Source organism: Aythya marila (assembly GCF_965140915.1).
Source record: "Aythya marila genome assembly, chromosome: 22".
Lineage (NCBI taxonomy): Eukaryota > Metazoa > Chordata > Aves > Anseriformes > Anatidae > Aythya > Aythya marila.
Window position 1 is genome coordinate 2,229,061 of NC_139063.1, and position 18,279 is coordinate 2,247,339.

The window sequence follows — 18,279 nt, forward strand, 5'->3', positions numbered from 1 at the left end:
AGCCAAGTGTCGGACACATCACTGCCGTGCCCTGGGGCTGCGGGCAGGACTCATTCCCACCTGGCCATGTCCCCATCGGTCACATCCCCATCGCCGCCGGGCTGGCCAGGCCGGGACAGCTCCCAGCGCTTCCAGCAGCAAGAGGGGGAGATTTTCTCTCCACGTTAGCACAGCCACAGCCTGTCAGTGCCAGGAGGGGCGAGCTGAATCGATACTTGAAAATGAGAAGCCGAGGCTGAGCAAATGTGTCAGACGGGCAGTGGAGGCCAGCCCGGGGAAGGCTGGACGCAGGGCGAGGGCGAGGATGGGTGAGAGCACCGCTAGGTCTCCTATCGCTGCCTCCTCCAAACACACTGCATGGAAGATAATTCCTGCACGAGGCATTTCCTGAGTGTCTCGCAGCGGTTAACAGCAGGATTTAACAAACCCTAGACTCCTGAAAAGGCTTTTGTGGGGGGAACGTTTGTTCCAAACAGCGATTGCCAGAAATCTTCCCATTCAGCGCGTTCCAGCGTGTAAGCTCTTCAGGCCCTGTCAGATTTTTCTGCTTAGGAGCTGAGCTCAGGAACAAGCAAAACAGCTTTCGGCTGGCTCTCAGCTCTGTGCTGAGGGGAGGAAAAACCAAACGCCAGCTTTGTGGCTGCCACACGCCAAGCAGAGGCTGGTAAGACCCCTGTGGCACAGCCAGCCCTCTGAAAGTGTTCCTCTTCAACCCAGCTCTCCAAGCTACTGCCTTCTGATGCAAAAATGTAGCAATTATAGGTCTAATTAGGGAAGAGGCTAATTTAATTCTGCGCAATGCTGTAGAGCACGGAAAAGTGTAACAATTTCCCTTTGAGTCAGAGTATGGTTTAAGCTTTAATCATATTTCCTTCCCCCTGGGTTAGGGGAAGAGCATTCTCTTGCTGCTCTCTAGTGGCAGGCATATCGGCAGAGTTAATAAAAGGTGCCGAATTTTGCAGCTTTGAATGTTTCTGTCTAGTAAATCGGCTGAATTACTACAATTTAGAATCCAGTGCAAACAATTGTTGATAGAGAATTAGCTGCATAGTAGTCTCTTGCGTAAAAAGCTTTTTCAAACCCCAGCCCTAAAATCCAGATATACTAATTGCTAGAATGACCTGAAATAGGGTTGGTTTGCCCAACCATTACATTTTGCAAAAGCTTGCAGGGATGGGTGCACTGTTACAGCAACTTATTCCATTCACATGCATCTGTTTTTGTTCTTTTCTTCACCAAAATGCTTGTGCAGCCCTTCCAACCCTATTTTCAGTTCTTCACTTTTTGGCTAAGTTTGAGGGATTGCACAGCTCTGGTCCTCGTGTACACTTACCTCACCTTTAGCACACTCTGTTCAGTCCCAGCAGAGTGCAATGCTGCTATCACAGCTGTAAACAAGCAGATTGCTTTGTAAATTTACAGCAGCCAGTGAGGCTTCAGTTGGGAGAGCTACTTCTGCCCACAGAGAATTACAGAAGCCAAGCTACTGCATCTGCATAGCTAGGAGCAGCATGGCCAAGTGGAATGAACTCCAGCCTTGCTCTACACATGAAATAAAATACGAATGGTGAAATACTTGCAAAAAAATTTATTCTAAGAGGCTGGATTGAGATGCCACATCCAGCCTACCACTTCAAATCCAGTAACAAGGGGCAGCAAGCTTGCCTCAAGCCAATGATAAAGCAAGTTTTGTCTAGGAACTAACAAAACCAGAACTATTGAAGCAGTAGAAAGAAATGTATTCTTAGGACCAAGAACTGTATACAAATTGAACCCAAGTAGAAGACTTGAGAATTTACACTCCAATAAACACCAGGGGGTTGTTTTGTCATATTCCAGTATTAAGGCAGCTGCTCCTGGTGAAGGAAGCAGTCAGGGCTGTGAAAGCACAGGGGGAAGCAGATAGATGAACATTAAAAAAAATAATAAAACAACTGAGTGATATACTGTAAATTAATTCCAACTGCCTCCAAAATTAAAAACATGTTTTATTGTAAAATTGCACTCCAACTGGTACCATAATTCTTTATAAACATAATATACAGTAAAATATTTTACATGTGGCACACCAGGCATATGCTTACAGCATTACAAAATTTACAGTTCACAATTCTTCTCTGACGGAGTGGGCAACCTACGTACATGACATCAAGTTTTAGAAAGATGTTTAATTGCACTACCATAACAGTGTCTATAGTAAACACATTCAACATATAATCAGAAAGGTCAGAAATGCTGTATATTGTGTCTCAAGTTTCTTTCACGCTATTTAGAATAACTGTGAATAGTGATTCTTTATTACCTACTTTCCTCATTCTACAGAAGGCCTTCCATTTCTCGCTGTTCAGAAGTAGATGATTTGTCATGGATAAGCACAGCTTCCATGAAAACAAGGGGGCAGATAATTTACTAGAGTTTTCACTTGGGCAAACCAAACAAAAAAAGCAACCCGCACACATCCTTTTCCTCTCCTGTATCTGTTACTCACATTCTTCCCTCTCCACTCACACATTCATGTGCATGTGTATGAATACAAATTTTAAAAACAAAAAGGAAAAAGGGAAAGAAACCCTCATCATACTGCCTTATAAAAGACTGTGGACTTTTAAAAAACATATATTACAAATGTACATCAGAGCTTCTGAAGTTATGAAGCTAATAAATGCTTAATGTTAAGAAAACAAGACACTGAAGGGAGACACAGCTACCTTAGTACTGCAAGTGTAAACAACATACATCCTGCCGTAGTTAATACTGCTTTCCTTGTACCTAAACCTGCAGGAATACATCTTTCATCTGTGCTTTAAGCTAACCACAGCATCTCTGAGTTGTATCTATCACATGAATGGTGTTTTCAGATGGAACCGATACCATTGAAACATGTGAGATTCCATGAGCATGGCAGACAGTAGTGTAAATTTCCTTAATGCTTGGGAGAGACAAAGTCAGCATTCCAAACCAAGTATGGTCTTTGTAATCTCATCACGGAGCACTAAGTAAAACAAGGGGAATAAACTAGACCATTGCTTGGAAATTACTGGAACTTGAGAAGAAAGCTGGAGCAGGAAGGACAGTGTACAGCAATTTGTTTACCTTCCTGATGATTGCTGGCAGAGATTTGCAAATCAAACTGCAACTGACAGAGATGAGAAATAAATTCTGGCCCTAAACAGAAGATTTCAGCTCTCTAAGTATTGGAATATACTTCGACTTTGACTCGTGTCCTCTGTGCTGTCAATCCTGGGACATTTGGCCAGAGATGTTATTACCGCAGTAGGACCTCTTTTCTTCACCTGCAGGGGAACAGATAAAATTAGAACACACAAAATCTCCAAGTTTAAATTCTGAATTATAACAGTTATTTGCTGTGAGATCACATATCAGTACAACAGGAAACCACAGGGTATTTAAAACAGCAACGCTCTTAACTACTTGGCAATGTTTGGTGTCTGTATGTTTAACTAATCTACAAAATTGGCAGCATATTCCCACACAAATCTTTACCTGATGTTTTGATTTCTCCTTTGCTTCTTCATTCTTGTCTGGGGAAAGCGTGTGAAAGACAAAATTCCTTGAATTTCGAGGCACATTTGGATTAAGATCTGACATTGCTGCTAGCTTCTGAAGGACGGCTTTAGGTCTGTTCAAGAGAGACCCGTTTTTTATCTGAAGAACAAAGAAACGCTGCATTAAAACACTCACGCAAAGAAAAGAAAGAGATGTTTTAGTAGGTTACTCTTAATAGAAAAGACTACTCCCCACCAAACTGTTACTTGCTAACAGCATTTCATCACTATCATAGAAATCAGACACAGCCAGAATCTAGGGTTAGCTGACTTGGAGGTGTTCTACAGAAGCAGTTTTGAAGTGCCAGAACCATTACCTGAATATCACTGGCAGGTCTGAATGCTTCAAACGGGTTCCTGGGTAATAGTTTTGTGTCTTGTACCACTGTTGCTGGGCTTGCTAGCAGAGACAAATAAGAGATTTTCAGTTTTTGAACTTAGTTTGGAAGAATAATACTTTATATCAAACTGAGGAACTCAGAATTGACAACAGACAGTAAATACTGCAGAAAAAAAAATGCATTAAATTATACTACAAGCTGTACAACTGATAGTACTAATTGCCAGAACAATCTATCATTTAGAAGGGAAAAATTGGTTTAGAAACAGCTTTGCACACTTGGGAGTAATGCTTTTACTACAGCCAGGGAAAACCTAAATTTATCTTCACTACCTTACGCAGCTTTTCCTGAAGTCTTTATCTTTCTTTAAGGTATTTGGAGAAACTGCTAGGCAGCACATCACTTACAGTCTACTTCTCCACAGCTTAAAGGCAAGCAAATGAAGAATAAGAGACTAAAAAAAGATGTAGAGTGGAAATAAATTCCTCTACAACTGTTTTCAAGAAGTAACACACTGTTTTATTAATTATATACACACAGTTGTCAAACTTAAGGCACTGAAAACACAAAGCTGCACTATCTTTATCTTTTCAAGTCCTAGAAGTCCTGGTTCACTGGAGACTAGTTAATGATGACTAGAGGTTAGAGGTAATGATGACTTAAGGTTTCCCTCTCTTTGACTATCGTTTAAATAATAATAATAAAAAAGGCAAGCCTACCTTTCTTCTGTAGGGACTTAGCAGTTACTTTTTTTGCTAGTTTCATGAATTGGCTGTCTTCACCAATGTCTTCCTCCTCCTCCTCCTGCTCTTTATTTTTTTCCTTCTGTAGCAAAGAGAAGATAGGAGCGTTTTCAATTTTACAAAACATTAAGAATGAACACTCAGTAATTTACATAGACCAAGTCCTTCCATTATGTAAATTTATATATTCATTTACTTTCTACCATAAAAGTTTATTGCAATTTCTTAGGTATTTTATAACCCTCAATCTAGTAAGGGGCAACAAGCTTCTAACTTCACATTCAGCTGACAAAACCCTAAGTTTTACAAGATTTGATACTAGGTGAGTTGTGCTCCCAGCATAAGAAAAACTATTCCAACTTTGAAGCTGACTTGTTTGAGAACCGAGTTGTTTTGCCTCTCCCTTCCGAATTAGTTTCTCTCTGTACGATACTTGTGGAAGAGAAAGAGCAGAATTCATGATGAAAAACAAAGATTATCTATGAATGTTATTTTTTCCAGAACTTAACTTGAGGAACTAGCAATTTCACATCTAGCAACGGTACAGAGAAGAACTGAACAAGATGCCTTTCTAGAAGCTAACTAATACCTGCTCACGAAGCCACTGTTCTCGCTCAAATCGTTCTTTCCTCCATTTCACTTCAGTTTCATCAAACTGTTCATTTTCATCATCATTATCTGAATCCCTCTGAAACAAGTCAACCTGTGAAGCATCATCTAGACAAAGAGAAAAAAATAGTTAGCTAGCAAAATTAAAAGGAGGCATATACAGACAAGCACAAGATAAAAAGTAATATAAAAATATTTCCAGAAGACTGTTTTCTTCTGAAAGAGTGAGTCCTGTTTTCTAAATACATACATCATCTCTCCAATCTTTCACCCCATATTTACTACAAACAGATCTGACAGTCACCTATATTTTTCCATCTGAATTTCCTCATTCTGCCAGGGCCATCGCTGTGCAGGTCACCGTCGATGAGGTACCTCTCTTGGTACAAACGTAACTGTCGCTTGTCATCATCAAGCACTACCTTCCTATTAACGCAAGAGAAAGGGAGAGGCTTAGTCCAAATTATACCTGAGAGCCACAACCTCACACACACAAATATACACCAATACTGTCACTGACATGTGTAATTTTTGTACTTGATTTCCTAATTCCGCTTCACTTGGGAGTTCCTCATCAATAATCTCTTCTTCATATTCATCCAGCTCTTCGCCATCGTATTCATCCTCACTTCCCACGTCACTCCCTGACAGCTCAGCTTCATCTTCCATGAAATCCTGCAGGTTTCTATCAAAGAACATTAGAAGAGTTTAGTTTGGTAGACCAATGACCACCACAGGAGTCTCCTGAGAACTTTTTGATGTAAGATTAGCAAATATTCTGAAAAAGAAATGACTCATCTTTAGTTTTCAAAAGGGCTAAGACTTGCATTCTTGCACATTTGTGCATACAGCCTGCCAATACATAACAACCCCAAATGTCTGCCATCCACCAGATTCTCATCAGTTGCCTGCCAAATGTGATGACAATGATAGCTGCCAACCAGATGTCTTCCCTGCTAGGACAAATAAAGACCTTAACACACAAAGAATGACAGCAATACCCCTGCACCCTCAATTTGGTTTAAAAAATAAATTAAAAATGCCGCATTGCTTTCATCCTGGCTTTTTGATTGCCATCTGTAATCCTCTCTAACCAACCAGCAACGTAGTTAACTCATGCAGTATGACAGCACCAAAGCAAAAAAAAGAAAAACAATAACCAGAGCCAACAACACAATCACATAAACGTCTTGATACTAACAGCACCTGAGCTAATAGTGCTGGGGAAGAAATAACTATAGACTAAATTTCTAGTGCTATTATGTTCTAATCTTTCTGGCAATTAAGATATAAAATACATGCACACACTTACAGTTTTTTTTTCAAGCCCTGTCTACGTCTCAGCAATTGTTCTTCTTCATCACTTATTTCTGCTTCTTCAGCATCACTGTCTCTGCTTTTTTCATCCTGTCAAAGAGAAAGTTTTCAGAAATTAAGGAATTTATGGAAGTGGTTTGCTTTGTAATGACAACGTCTTCTGTCTTTCAGTCAAACACAGACTAAAACACCACACATTTTTAGGATTTGCTACGCTAAGACTCTTTATCCGGTATACCACAATATTACAGAGACATTTTGAATGATCTAAATTGCTCTCAGAAATGTTTCAGTACTTGTTTTGGAAGAAATTGTACCTTGTGTTGACAGATACATTAAAAAATTAAGTAGATAAATTGAGTTCTCAAAGTCAGAATTCACTAGCATTTTCCTTTATCAGTTCATACCTCTTCACTATCAAAGGCATTGTCATCTGTTAAAAGCTGAAAATCACCAAGTTCTTCTTGCTCCTCATCCTCCTCCTCCCTATGGAAAAATTAAATGAAAGAAACATGTTCTCATTTGACACCTAGTGATGTCTTTCCACAACTCAAGGCTAGACTTCAGCTGTTACTTCTGGTGATCTCAGGTTCTAGAGAGAATAATCTAGCACTGTTCAAAGAGCACCTGAATGTCATGCAGCTGACAAAAGATGGATTTCCCCTCACAGTAGTTGTGGAAAACAGCATGTGCTGCTGATTTGAAGAGAAATAGTTGAACAACTTCCTCTCTTTCACCTCCAGAACAGACCACATTTTTGACTGCACCATTTTGAATTGATGTCGAACACGAAAACACATCACCAGTGAAATGAGACAGCTACTGCCATAAACTTTTGTACGTTTCTGAAGAGTAATGCTAACCTGTCTGTGGGAAAAGAGCCTGAACAAAGCGCTAGTGCTTCTGCCATTGGATCTTCTATGTCACTGTCTTTTTCTGCCTTGGAAGATGCTGATGAAGCCCATGTTGGAGAACCTGCTACAAAAACCAATAAGATGACAACTCATTAGACAGATATGTATAACTCTTAGAACATTCCACATCCTGCATTGGTGACCAGAATTAAAACATATGTTAGTGTAAAGCTTATAAACCAAGTCACCAGCAAAGCTGGGAGTAGAATTCAGGACATACTCTGAGACACAAATTTTCCTGAGCAAAGATTGAGCAGTTCTTCCATGGGCTGCTTTTTGTTGCTGCTGGAATTTGGCACATGCTCAGCTTGACTGGTGAACTGTCCAGAACACAAGTCCAACAATTCATCCATGTTTGCATCCATTGCGTTCTCATCCATACTAGCTAGAGTGAGCTGATGCTTTGAGGACTGGTATTTATTCCTATGTTGTCCCACATTCAAGAACCTGAAATAAAGTCCATAATTAGAAAATCCTTGCTGTTTTGTATGTCCCATTTCTGTTAAAGGACACTAAATGTTATTCTTTACACCTGTAACTTACCCATCTGCATCAAGCAGCTGGCTCTGAGTGTCATCTTCCAGAGAAAATTGAAACTGTGACTCTCCAGCCCCTGGAAATAAGCTTTTGGGTTCAGGAGAAGCATTATACAGGTCCTGGGAGTCTTCTATAGGAAGAGAGGGTTCAGACATCTTTCCTGAGCTCTATGAAAAGAGGTAAAAATGTACAAGTTATTTACTCTGCAATCTTAGAAATCAAAAGCAAGAATTGGATAAAATATTTAATCTGTTTTAAAGGATAAAGACCATGCAGACTAAAAAGAAGTTAAAATATTTCCACATCGCTCTGATAAATCAAAAGTTCACTGATGTCAAATGTTGTGCAGTCCACGTGAGCACACTTAAAAATATGACAACATGCATATTTTAGAAATCAAAACCAGATTATAGCATCTTTTCTTTGATGTTTTAGAAGTTTTTATAATGACATTCTCACCCAATGTCAAGACATTTGGAAGCTCCAGGAAAAGCAAACTGTCCCCGAAGTCTTACTCATATAAAAGCACTTGACTCAATGTCTTCATCTGGTGTTATTTTTTGATACACGTGATGGTCATAAGATACATTAATTCGCTATCCATCATGTTCATATATGACAAGAAGAGGAGAAAGAACCTTACCTTGGAAGCAGAGCTGATAAAGCTTGTTTTGAAAAAGCCTGGGGAAGGTGACCTGAAACCTCCTGCTGCAGATAAGAAGTTCCCTCCACGTGACATCTGTTTGTTACAGGGCTGATACGATGGAATCATGGAGCCAATCAACTCAAAGCTGCTGTTATGGCTATTCTCTTTTGCTGGCGTTGGTAGAGAAAAGGAATCATCATCTTCTGAAAAGAAGGGAAATAGTTAAATATAATGCTTTTTTTTTTTTCTTGTAATCCAGTAAAACCTTAAGATACTATTTTGCAACACAGACACCTTGCTAAAAATTCATCATTTTGCACTTATGATGGATTTTTTTCCCTAAAGGATTCAGGAAATTCAGTTTTAAAAGTGCAACACGATATTGATTTCTGTTTCTATTCTTTTCCCCAGTATAATTTTGAACCTTTTTTTCCCCTCTAGTTTTTTCAAGCTCTCCTAAATTATCAGGAGTCGTAACTTTCATAGTCACATCGTGTAAATATACAGGTAATGAAATAACAGGACTATCAAATACCAAACATGAATAGAAACTTCTACACGTGACATGTGAAAACAAAAAGTAACTGCTAGCTTCATAGCAGTTCTACTTTACCTAACTTGCTAGATCCCTTGTCTGCAGCTTCTTCATTTTCAAGTTTCTCTTCAGGAAGAGAGTATCTGCAATTAAATAAAATGCATTTGCTGGTATAGATGATAACTAATTACAAAAAAAAAAGTATCAAAAAATATATACCATGTATCTTAAATTTAAAATTGCTCAGCGACCATTCTTAAAGTTTTGTTTATTTACCCCATTTTGGAGGAGCTGTCCTTAAAAAGCATCAATGTAGACTCTGTTGAAGGTGGTTTAGGAACAGAAGCACAATGCACTGATTGCTCCACCTTTTCTCCATCGATTGATTCTTTGTCAGTTTCTTTATCACCATCTTCAACATGTTTCTCTTCTGAATCATCATCATCTTCTTCCTCTGCCTCATCAAGCAGATATTCCAGAGTCTAAAGAGCATCCACAAATACATCAGATATATGCTGGCCATTGCTTTGACCTGCCCTTGTGTGCTTTTTTTGAGAAAATATTTTAACGTATGGAGGACAAAACTGAATTACACTGTCGGTTCCTCCATGTCCCTATTTCACTTTAAGACAACTGGTAGAGAGGTGCTTGAAACAGCCATGCTGTTCTGACCCTTTTTAAAGACTGAAAAGCTGTGGCAAAGTCCACACCAGATCGGGAAGGTGATATCAGTTAGGTATGCATACATCCCATAGAAATTGTTCTCTGGTAGGAATGAGCCAAGGAGCTATTTTGTATATAATTTCCTGGTGACACTTTATATAGGTGGTACAAGGATCTTTTATATACTTATATCTGTTTTTAATGCTGCTTATGAAAAAAAAAAGAAAAAACTAATACGTTCAGTTTTATATACTACAAAAACACTGAACAATATAACTGTAGCATTTGTTTTTTTTAATTTTTAAGAATTACTGGTAACTTCCCAATATTAATAGTGTACAAAAGTTTAATGTCGTTGCAGAAAGACAGCAGAATTGAGAAGCTGAGTGAGTTATGTAAAATGTCGCATACAAACCTCATGATTGCCTTCTTCTTCTTCTTCAGACTCAGACTCATCTGTCATCTCTTCCTCCTCCTCCTCTTCTTCTTCCAGCATGTCCTCATTATCCAGTTTAAACAATGCTTGCCGTTTCTGGCGTTCCTCAGTCCTGCGGAGCTTCATGGCCTCCTGGAGTTTAGCCTTCAGCACTTGTAGCTTTTCACCTGGACAGAAATGAATAAATTAATATATTTAGACCTACTACAAAGAATCCTTAAGTTAATTAGCCAATCTAATACAGTTACACACACAAAAAGCGAATAAAAGAAGGGTTTTAAAGTGTTTTTATGAATTGATCTGCCAGCTGGAAGAGCTAGGGAGTTAGTTTCAACGAGTTCCATTTCAAGAAGCGACACAGTCTCATGAATTATCAAGATTCCTCATTATCCATAAACGCCATGGGCACAGCCCTCTGCATAAGAATAGGCTCTGTCTTTCCACTGGGTCTTTGGGGAGCAACAGCTTCCAGTTGCCATGGGCAGATGTGCTACAGCACATGAAATAATTAAGAGCAGCTAAAAATAATGCATGCCCATAGGATCAGTCAAATGATCTATTTCTTTTAAGGGATACCATGTGAGAGTCACGTTCCACATATATTTTTGCTTGCAAATCTATACACTTTTAGTAGGAACTGCAATATAGAATTAAGGAAGCATAAGAGATCTACCAAATAAGAATAGTTCTTCACACTGAATCTGAGAGTTACATTTAGTGTATTCATATTTCATATAAAAGTTTGGTAAGGATAGGGAGAAATCCATCGGACCACTAACAAAAAATCTAACTGTGGCAGCCTGATCTACAGTGGCTAGTGCTATTTATGAGGTCTAATCAAGACTTGTTTCCTAAAACAGCGATATCCATTAGGAAAATCTAAACAAATTAATTTTGCAAATAAAGATTCATTTATCTCTATTTCATGGGGCAGCACTAGGAGCTGGGGAAACAGGAGGGGAAAAAAAGAAAAAAAAAAAAAAGCAATTTCCAAATCAAGCATCATTACTTCTCCCAGACCAACCTGGCTTTGTGTGCACTGTTTCATCCACGCTCTCTGAAACTAATACTGCTGGCACCACATCTGCTTTTAACTCCTCTTTCCCTTCAGATGTCGTCTCCTTACGAATAATGTTGATGTTTATGGTCCGTTCAGCTTTGGATTTCGATGTTTGAAGAGTGTGCTTCAAGAAACGTGCTTTCAAGGCTTCTAATTCTGTAAATACATATTAATTAAATGCAAATTAAATCAGTTTGATAGTATTTAAAATCATCAAGCACTACATTTGTATATAGAGTAGGCCTTGAGAATTTTTTAAGGAAGTTAATTTTAAGGAAGTTAAAAACTCTAAACCTTTAACTTTTTTATATTTGTAAAACAATTACATTTGACACATCATTACAGAATATTATTGCTGTAGCTTGTAATCGATTGATATTAGTTAATATTAAATGACTTTACCATTGACTATGATTTATCCACAACATCTTAAAATTCACTTCCACTCTACCCTTCCAGCCACCAGACAGCAAAATCAGTGGTAAACACTATGAAACACAAGGCAGTTTTGTTTCTGGATAACTACTGCATGCCTGATTTTGAATCACTTTGAAAAAGTGCTCCCATGTGCTTTAAGTACAAGCATAATTCACTACAGCAGAACAGAACTGAAATCACTCAACATTAAATAGTTAGCACTAAGCATTTCTCCAAGTTTTTGAATATTAAGGAGTCAGAACCTCCCTTTTATGCAGTTGAAAGAAAACGCAAACCAACATTAAGCAAAAAAATTGTACAAGTAAGAAAGCGTGCCTGACCTGCTCTATCACCTCAATGTTCCTCAAAGGTTTTCCAATTAAATTTAGTTTTACTCTGATGACTTAGTAGAGCTGACAAGATAACAACAATAACAATTATACCTTTATTTGAATCGGATTCGTCGAGGTTTATGAAGGATTCACTGTCAGAGCAGATTCTTGGCTTGATGGTCAAGTCTATTCCCAGTTCACGAAGTTTATCCAGTTTGGACCTCCTCACTTTTTCAGGTTGTGCCACCAATCCAGGCCCCACTTGCTGATTGCTTTCTAAGCCTGGTGCTGTTTCATGTCTTTGCTCAAGGGCATCGCCTCCAACTGCTACAGGAATTTCATTCTTTTTTTGTTCACTGCTGTCAGTGCTTTGCAAGTTAGAGTGCTGTTGTTCTTCTGCATTACTCACAGTTGTTACAGTCGTAACAGTAGGAGAATCATCATCATTCTCTTGAGGTTTTTCATTACAGTCTACCGTAGAGTTCTCCCCTGCATCAGGGAGAGGTTTGTTCACAGCCGTATCTCTGCCAAGGCTTGTTTCTGGTTCATTAGTTGCTGACTGACCACCTCTTGTTTGCCCATCTTTGCAATCTGCACTTAAGGTCTTAGTGCCTGCAGGATCTTCATTCAGGGTGAGCTGGTAGTTAGTAGACCTAATGAAGGCAGAAAGAATTCAATCATTTGTACCTATTGTGAAAGCGGAGAAGAGGCTGAGAACAAAGGCAGAAAGAAATAATTTTCTGATTCTTCTCATTAACATGTAGGAAGAGGTGAAGGACAAAAGGGCATATGACTTCATCTGGGGTTGCTACTAGGTCCTGACTACCCCAATGGTATGACAAGTGTCAAAACTGCAATATTGCCATCTGTTAACAGTGACTTGCCTTAAATTTCAAGGCGTTTATGGTATTAAAACAGTTTAAGAAAAAGTAGTAGTTTCTCATTAGGACTTTCCAGTTAAAGCAAGAGTTAAAATTAACCTGGAAACATTATGTGGCTGCACACAAAGCCGGTGTGTGCACATGATACAGGTCCTACAGCATGCCTACTACAAAGTCTGGCTATCCGCAAAAGCAAAGCTGGGATATCCTCAACATTTATGAAAATACACAAGGAAGGTTTAAGTCCTTACTTCAGCAATGCCATGGCATTTCCTTCACACATTGGTCGATGTCGACGCTTGAAGAATTCATGAACGCTTTTGGCCTCAGGCACGTGGTATGGGAGAGACACAGATGATTCTACCACAGAAACAAAGTGGAAGAAAATTTTAAAAAGTCATCTAAGACATTTGTTTCTTATTTCTGAAATTCAAAGAATTGAAATAGCAAGTATTTTGCAGTAAATACATTTGTCCAGGCAGAAAGCGCACGGTTAGAACTCAAATACAACAAATTTCTTAATAGTTTATACCCATTTACATACAAAAAAAAAAGTATGTTTTACCTCTAATAAGTCGTTGGGTCTCACTATGTAACTGTTTAATGGCTTCTTTACTTAACCTTGCTGCTTTCCGCTCCTTAACGGAAGACAAAAAAAAAGAGACCTCTGAAGTCAGAAAGCAAAATATGGGACTCTGTACTTTCTAAATAGCTTTTCCTCCCCCTTTCAAGTAAAAAGAAGTCAGCATAAAGCAGCCAGTTGAAAATGAAAAGCAGCAAACCAACAAAAACATAGGAGAGCACTGAAAAGACAAGACAATTGAAATAAAGGGCTTTTTAATTATACACTATAATGAACAATAGAAGAATACTTCACCTTCCTTTTTGGTTCTTTTGATATAGGATCCTCATTCTTGGCATCAGATACGTGTTTGTAGCCTTCACCCTTGGAAAACCAATAAGAGATTTATTTATTTGACTGGATGTACAGGAACTAGAAAGGGCAAACAAGCCAAAAGTCAGAATAGTTGTACAGAATTACAGCTGATCAGCTAAACCATCAAAACAGGATCTGGAGTATTCTTATAAACCAACACAAACCCTGTCTAATACTTGTGCTAGGTTTGCAAAGCTTCTGCTGTAGCATTATCTTTACAGCTTTCCAGAACAACATTCCTCCATCTTTAAGAACAAAAAGCAGAGGCCTGTTTTACTCTCTGTCAGAGCAGCAGACTTGCCAAATAATTTAATACATGCTCAGATAGAACACTTCCCACCAATACCTTATACTTTTTTATTTTGTCTTTCACTGCCGCCCGTATCGATTCTATTGACTCTTCATCCTCTGGGAGCGAAGCATTTTCCTCTTCTAAGCCATTATCGAAGAGTTCTTTGTCATCAAGAAGACAGCCACTGTCATTAAAAGGATGTGTCTCACCGCCATCCACCTGTGTGCCATGAGAATAAAGGATTTATGCAACTGGATTCAGAAGATCAGATTCATTTCTTTGAAATTATTTTATGATTACTGCCAAAGATCTTGATGAAAGAAATTAGAATAGGTATATGGCATCTTTAACATAATGGTTTGGACAGAATAAATTTACATTTGAAATATATATTTTATAAATAGCAACAATACGCAACCTCACAGGCAGCCGTTTATTCAGAGAAGAATTTAAATTTGAAAGTAGCCCAAAGTTTTCCCCAGAAACTATCAAAAAGCAGAAACACTAAACACAGCACTTTGTGCACAGAACAAGCCCATGATGAGCTAGAAACAAAACTCAAAGATTTCCTGCCTGGCTTCACATGCTCTGATGTTAGATCATCAGGCATCAGGGTTTGTACTTGGCAGGTGAAACTGTTAGACTTGCAGGGTGTACAATGAATCCTTGTGGATTCTATACTGTAGCCCCTCTAGTAACACTGACACAAGTGATGCTGAAGCATTGAGACAAAATAATTTAAGTTATAAACTTAGTGGAGAAAGCATGTGAGAATTTCTGCCAAAAACAAATACCTCTGCTCTAGGCTTCTTTTCTTTTTTCAGCTGTTTGATGGATGCAATTCTTCTCTCCCTCTCCTTCTCCTTCCTCCTAGATCTTACTACAGTTTTTTCAGTCGTCTCTTCTTCATAATTGTTTTCATGTTTTCTGTATTTTTTCCCAGATTTCAGTGGACTCTCCTCTTCCAAATCCTTCTCAGGCAAGACAGTCTTTCTGCTTGTTTCAAGGTTTTCAATCTGCAAATGGTCTCCAGTGTCACTGTCATCACTATCCAGCAGAAGCTGGCGAATCCGACGAGATTTTTTGTTCTTCTGGACAAGAATATTCTCTTTTTCCTCTCCACTTTCTATGTCTCCACCCAGAGCGTCATTCTGCACAGGAGTGCCGCCATCCTCTCCATCTTCACTTTCACTGTCTTGAAGCACCTTCTTGCTTTTTCCTTTTTTACTCACAAAAATCTCTTCCTCTGAATCTGAAGGATTATATTAAAAGACAAGAAGTGATGCATGCTGTGGAAAGGTAAATTTCATGAGTTAATTATCAAGCAACCTGTCAAAATTCTCAGACATCAACAACTATAGCTGATCAGCGTGAAATCAGATTTTTTGAATCCATGTCTCCCTATAGTGTAGGTAATTGATCCAAATTGATGTTATAGGTTTCAAGTCTTTGTTAAAGAAAATGCAGATTGGGAAATTCTTCACTGATACATTAGTGAGTTGAAATAATAATGAAACTACGGTAAGTAAGCGCATAGATTAAGCAAATTGTAGATTTGGTAGATTAAGAAAATCATAAAAGGAAAGGAAATAAGCAAATAAAACACATTTGATTTACCACTGCACTTTCTCTACCTCAAAAACTTATTTGGGGGGAGGATTTTGAGCTTCCTGCCTACATTTTAAGGCACAAAAGAGGATGTTTTGGATTCATAGAGGTCAGTCAGTCTTAACTTCTTAAAAATTTATTTGTAGCAAAGAACTGTTGAAGACAATGGCCCACAGGCCCAGCTCCCAACCCCTCACCGACCTCCGTCACCACGAGCCGCTGTCCCGGCCAAGAGGAGCCGTGGCGAGGCCGTCTCGCAGCTGCCCTGCCCGCTGTCCGAGTCGCTGTCAGGGCTCTTCTGCTCGGCCGAGCCAGGACCTTCCAGCTGCAAGCACAAAGCACCGGGCGCCCTTGGTGCTGCGGCGCCTCACAGAGCCCAACCTCACCCAGCCCCTGCTCAGGACCCCCCCCCACGCTCACCCCGTGCTATTTTCACGCTTAATTCACACTCTATGAATAAAGAACACACCACAACAACCTTTATTAGTGTTTAAATGTGCTTAAGCTGAGCTCGCTCGTAGGAAAAAATAAACAGAGCCCGCGCTGGAGCAGCCCCACGGCCCCAGCGGGCGGCGAGCACCGACTACATCCTCCCCTCACAGGGGCCGCCTCCGACGGCCCCAGCCCGCGCGCTCCCGGCATGCACCGCGCCCGCCCCGGCTCGCTGCCGCCTTTCCCAGCGCGCCCCCGCGGCCCCGCCCCTCCCCGCGCACGCCCGCAGGGATAGGCCGAGCTCACGCTTCCCAGCACCCCCCGCGCGCGCGGCGAGGCGGAAGTGCGGGGAGCCGCCGCCGCAGGGGATGCTGGGAAATGTAGTTTCCGCCAAAAAGGGAGGGAAAGAGGGAGGCGGACGCGGTGTCACCGGGCAGCCAAGGAGCCGCCGCCGCCTCGCTCGCTGCCCCTCCCGGCTCTCCGCTGCCCCGCGCCTGCGGGAGCCCCGTGCTCACCCCCAGCAGGCGGCGCGGAGCGGCGGGACTCACCTCAGCGGGGGCCGCCGCCGCCTCCGCCATGGCCCGGGCCGCGTAGGAAACCGCTTCGAGTCTTCGCGCGCTGCCTTAGCTCCGCCCACCGCGGAAACCAACCAATCACCATCCAGCCCCGCCCTAGAGGTCCCTCCCCTCCCGGCGTTTTATTGGGGGGTTTTCTCCGGCTCGTCCCGCCCCTTCAGGAGGACTTGACCAATCAGAGGGGCGAGGGCGGGGCGGGCCGGGCGCTGCCTGAGGGGAGGGCGGCGGGGGGGGGGCCGGGGGCTCCCCCTCACCTCAGGGCGTCCCCGCCGCCATTTCCCCACAGGGGGGGCTCGGGGTCGGTCCTGAGGCGAGCCCCCGTGCTCGGGAAACCTCCCCAGGGAGCCGTAGGGAGGCACCGAGCGGTTTGATCTGGTTTAAGACTGTTTTGATCTGGTTTAGGTGGCCGCCAGATGCCTATCGGCCTTCCTTCCTTCCCCAGAAATGGCAATTTCGAGAGGTTCGCAGCTTGCTGCTGGCGGCAGGCACCCGGAGAAGCGCTAGGGGCCGTACCCTGAGATACTCAAATACTGATATTAAAGTTATTTGGAGTTTAGATTCCAGTTTTCAGTCAGCTTTGTAGAACATAACATTTTTTTTTCTCCCAAATCATCAGTCGTTTGCTGTTTCCCTGAAGGCAAAGCCCAGGAAAAATAAATAAATAAAAAATAATAGATAAAAAAAATAATCTGAAGCGTTTGGTAGCAGTCACAGTTCTGTGGGGGATGCAGAACAGATGGGCTAATCTGCTCCGATGGTTCCCATATACCCAACAAATCTTGGAACGGAGGAAGTGAGAAAAGCAAATGTCCGTGGAACTTACTGCAAACATCACAATACTGGGCTGGTTTCTTGGAACGGGAGCCAGTCATGAGACGCAGGCGCTGGCACTACAAAAATACCATTGATGATGTGATTAAGATACTATCAGACTACTAGGTAGACAAGAGTCAGAGAAAAAGAGGAAAAATAAGGCCCGACTTAAGTACCAAAGCTACCTGCTTTAAAAATAAATAAAAAATAAGTAAAAGTGAATACATTTGTGAATAAACAAAGCCTTGGATTTTTTTAGAATGTTGTGCAAATGTCAACAAAAATACTTGGCTAGTATTTAAGGCAGTCTGTCCCTTCTCTGCAAAACACTCTATTTCTGAAAAACACCGTGTTCTTTGCTAAAGAAGCGCTAGCTGGGCAGCCCTTTGCTTCCTGATGCTGTTTTGTAACTGGTAGCTGACAGTGCAAATTAAGGGTGGTCACATTACACAGTAAATTCCTAGAATTTGAGGATCTTTCGAGGTAGACTGTCAGTAAAAAATACTACTGAGCAGTTCATGGTACTTACTCAAGACAGTAATCCCATTGCTCTGTTATGGTTTGAGACCTTGTAAGAAAAAAGCCGCATGGGGAAAGTGCTGTGCCATGGAATTTGGGTTTTAGC

At 40.9% G+C, this 18,279-nt stretch overlaps 1 protein-coding gene across 1 annotated transcript; it reads right to left on the reverse strand.

Moving 5' to 3' along the window:
• Positions 1 to 1,970: 1,970 nt before the first annotated feature.
• Positions 1,971 to 16,899, reverse strand: CLSPN (claspin). The gene is made up of 25 exons (XM_082777504.1): positions 16,815 to 16,899; positions 16,036 to 16,159; positions 15,021 to 15,478; positions 14,281 to 14,445; positions 13,875 to 13,943; positions 13,563 to 13,635; positions 13,249 to 13,357; positions 12,228 to 12,769; positions 11,332 to 11,523; positions 10,287 to 10,474; positions 9,485 to 9,690; positions 9,287 to 9,351; positions 8,671 to 8,876; positions 8,034 to 8,194; positions 7,711 to 7,937; positions 7,440 to 7,554; positions 6,984 to 7,062; positions 6,572 to 6,666; positions 5,780 to 5,944; positions 5,564 to 5,685; positions 5,240 to 5,367; positions 4,627 to 4,732; positions 3,884 to 3,966; positions 3,505 to 3,666; positions 1,971 to 3,293 (listed from the first exon to the last, which is right to left on the reverse strand). Exons 1-25 carry the CDS (start codon positions 16,842 to 16,844, stop codon positions 3,180 to 3,182), a joined length of 3,984 nt encoding a protein of 1,327 aa, XP_082633630.1. The 5' UTR covers positions 16,845 to 16,899; the 3' UTR covers positions 1,971 to 3,179.
• Positions 16,900 to 18,279: the final 1,380 nt, after the last annotated feature.

Excerpts from the sequence above, each read along its gene's own strand:
- CLSPN (XM_082777504.1), bottom strand. The coding sequence starts at position 16,844 with ATGGCGGAGGCGGCGGCGGCCCCCGCTGAG. Across the intron at positions 8,877-9,286 it reads CAAGGGATCTAGCAAGTTAG|AAGATGATGATTCCTTTTCT; the intron begins GTAAAGTAGAAC and ends CCTTCTTTTCAG. Across the intron at positions 7,063-7,439 it reads GGCTCTTTTCCCACAGACAG|GGAGGAGGAGGATGAGGAGC; the intron begins GTTAGCATTACT and ends ATTTTTCCATAG.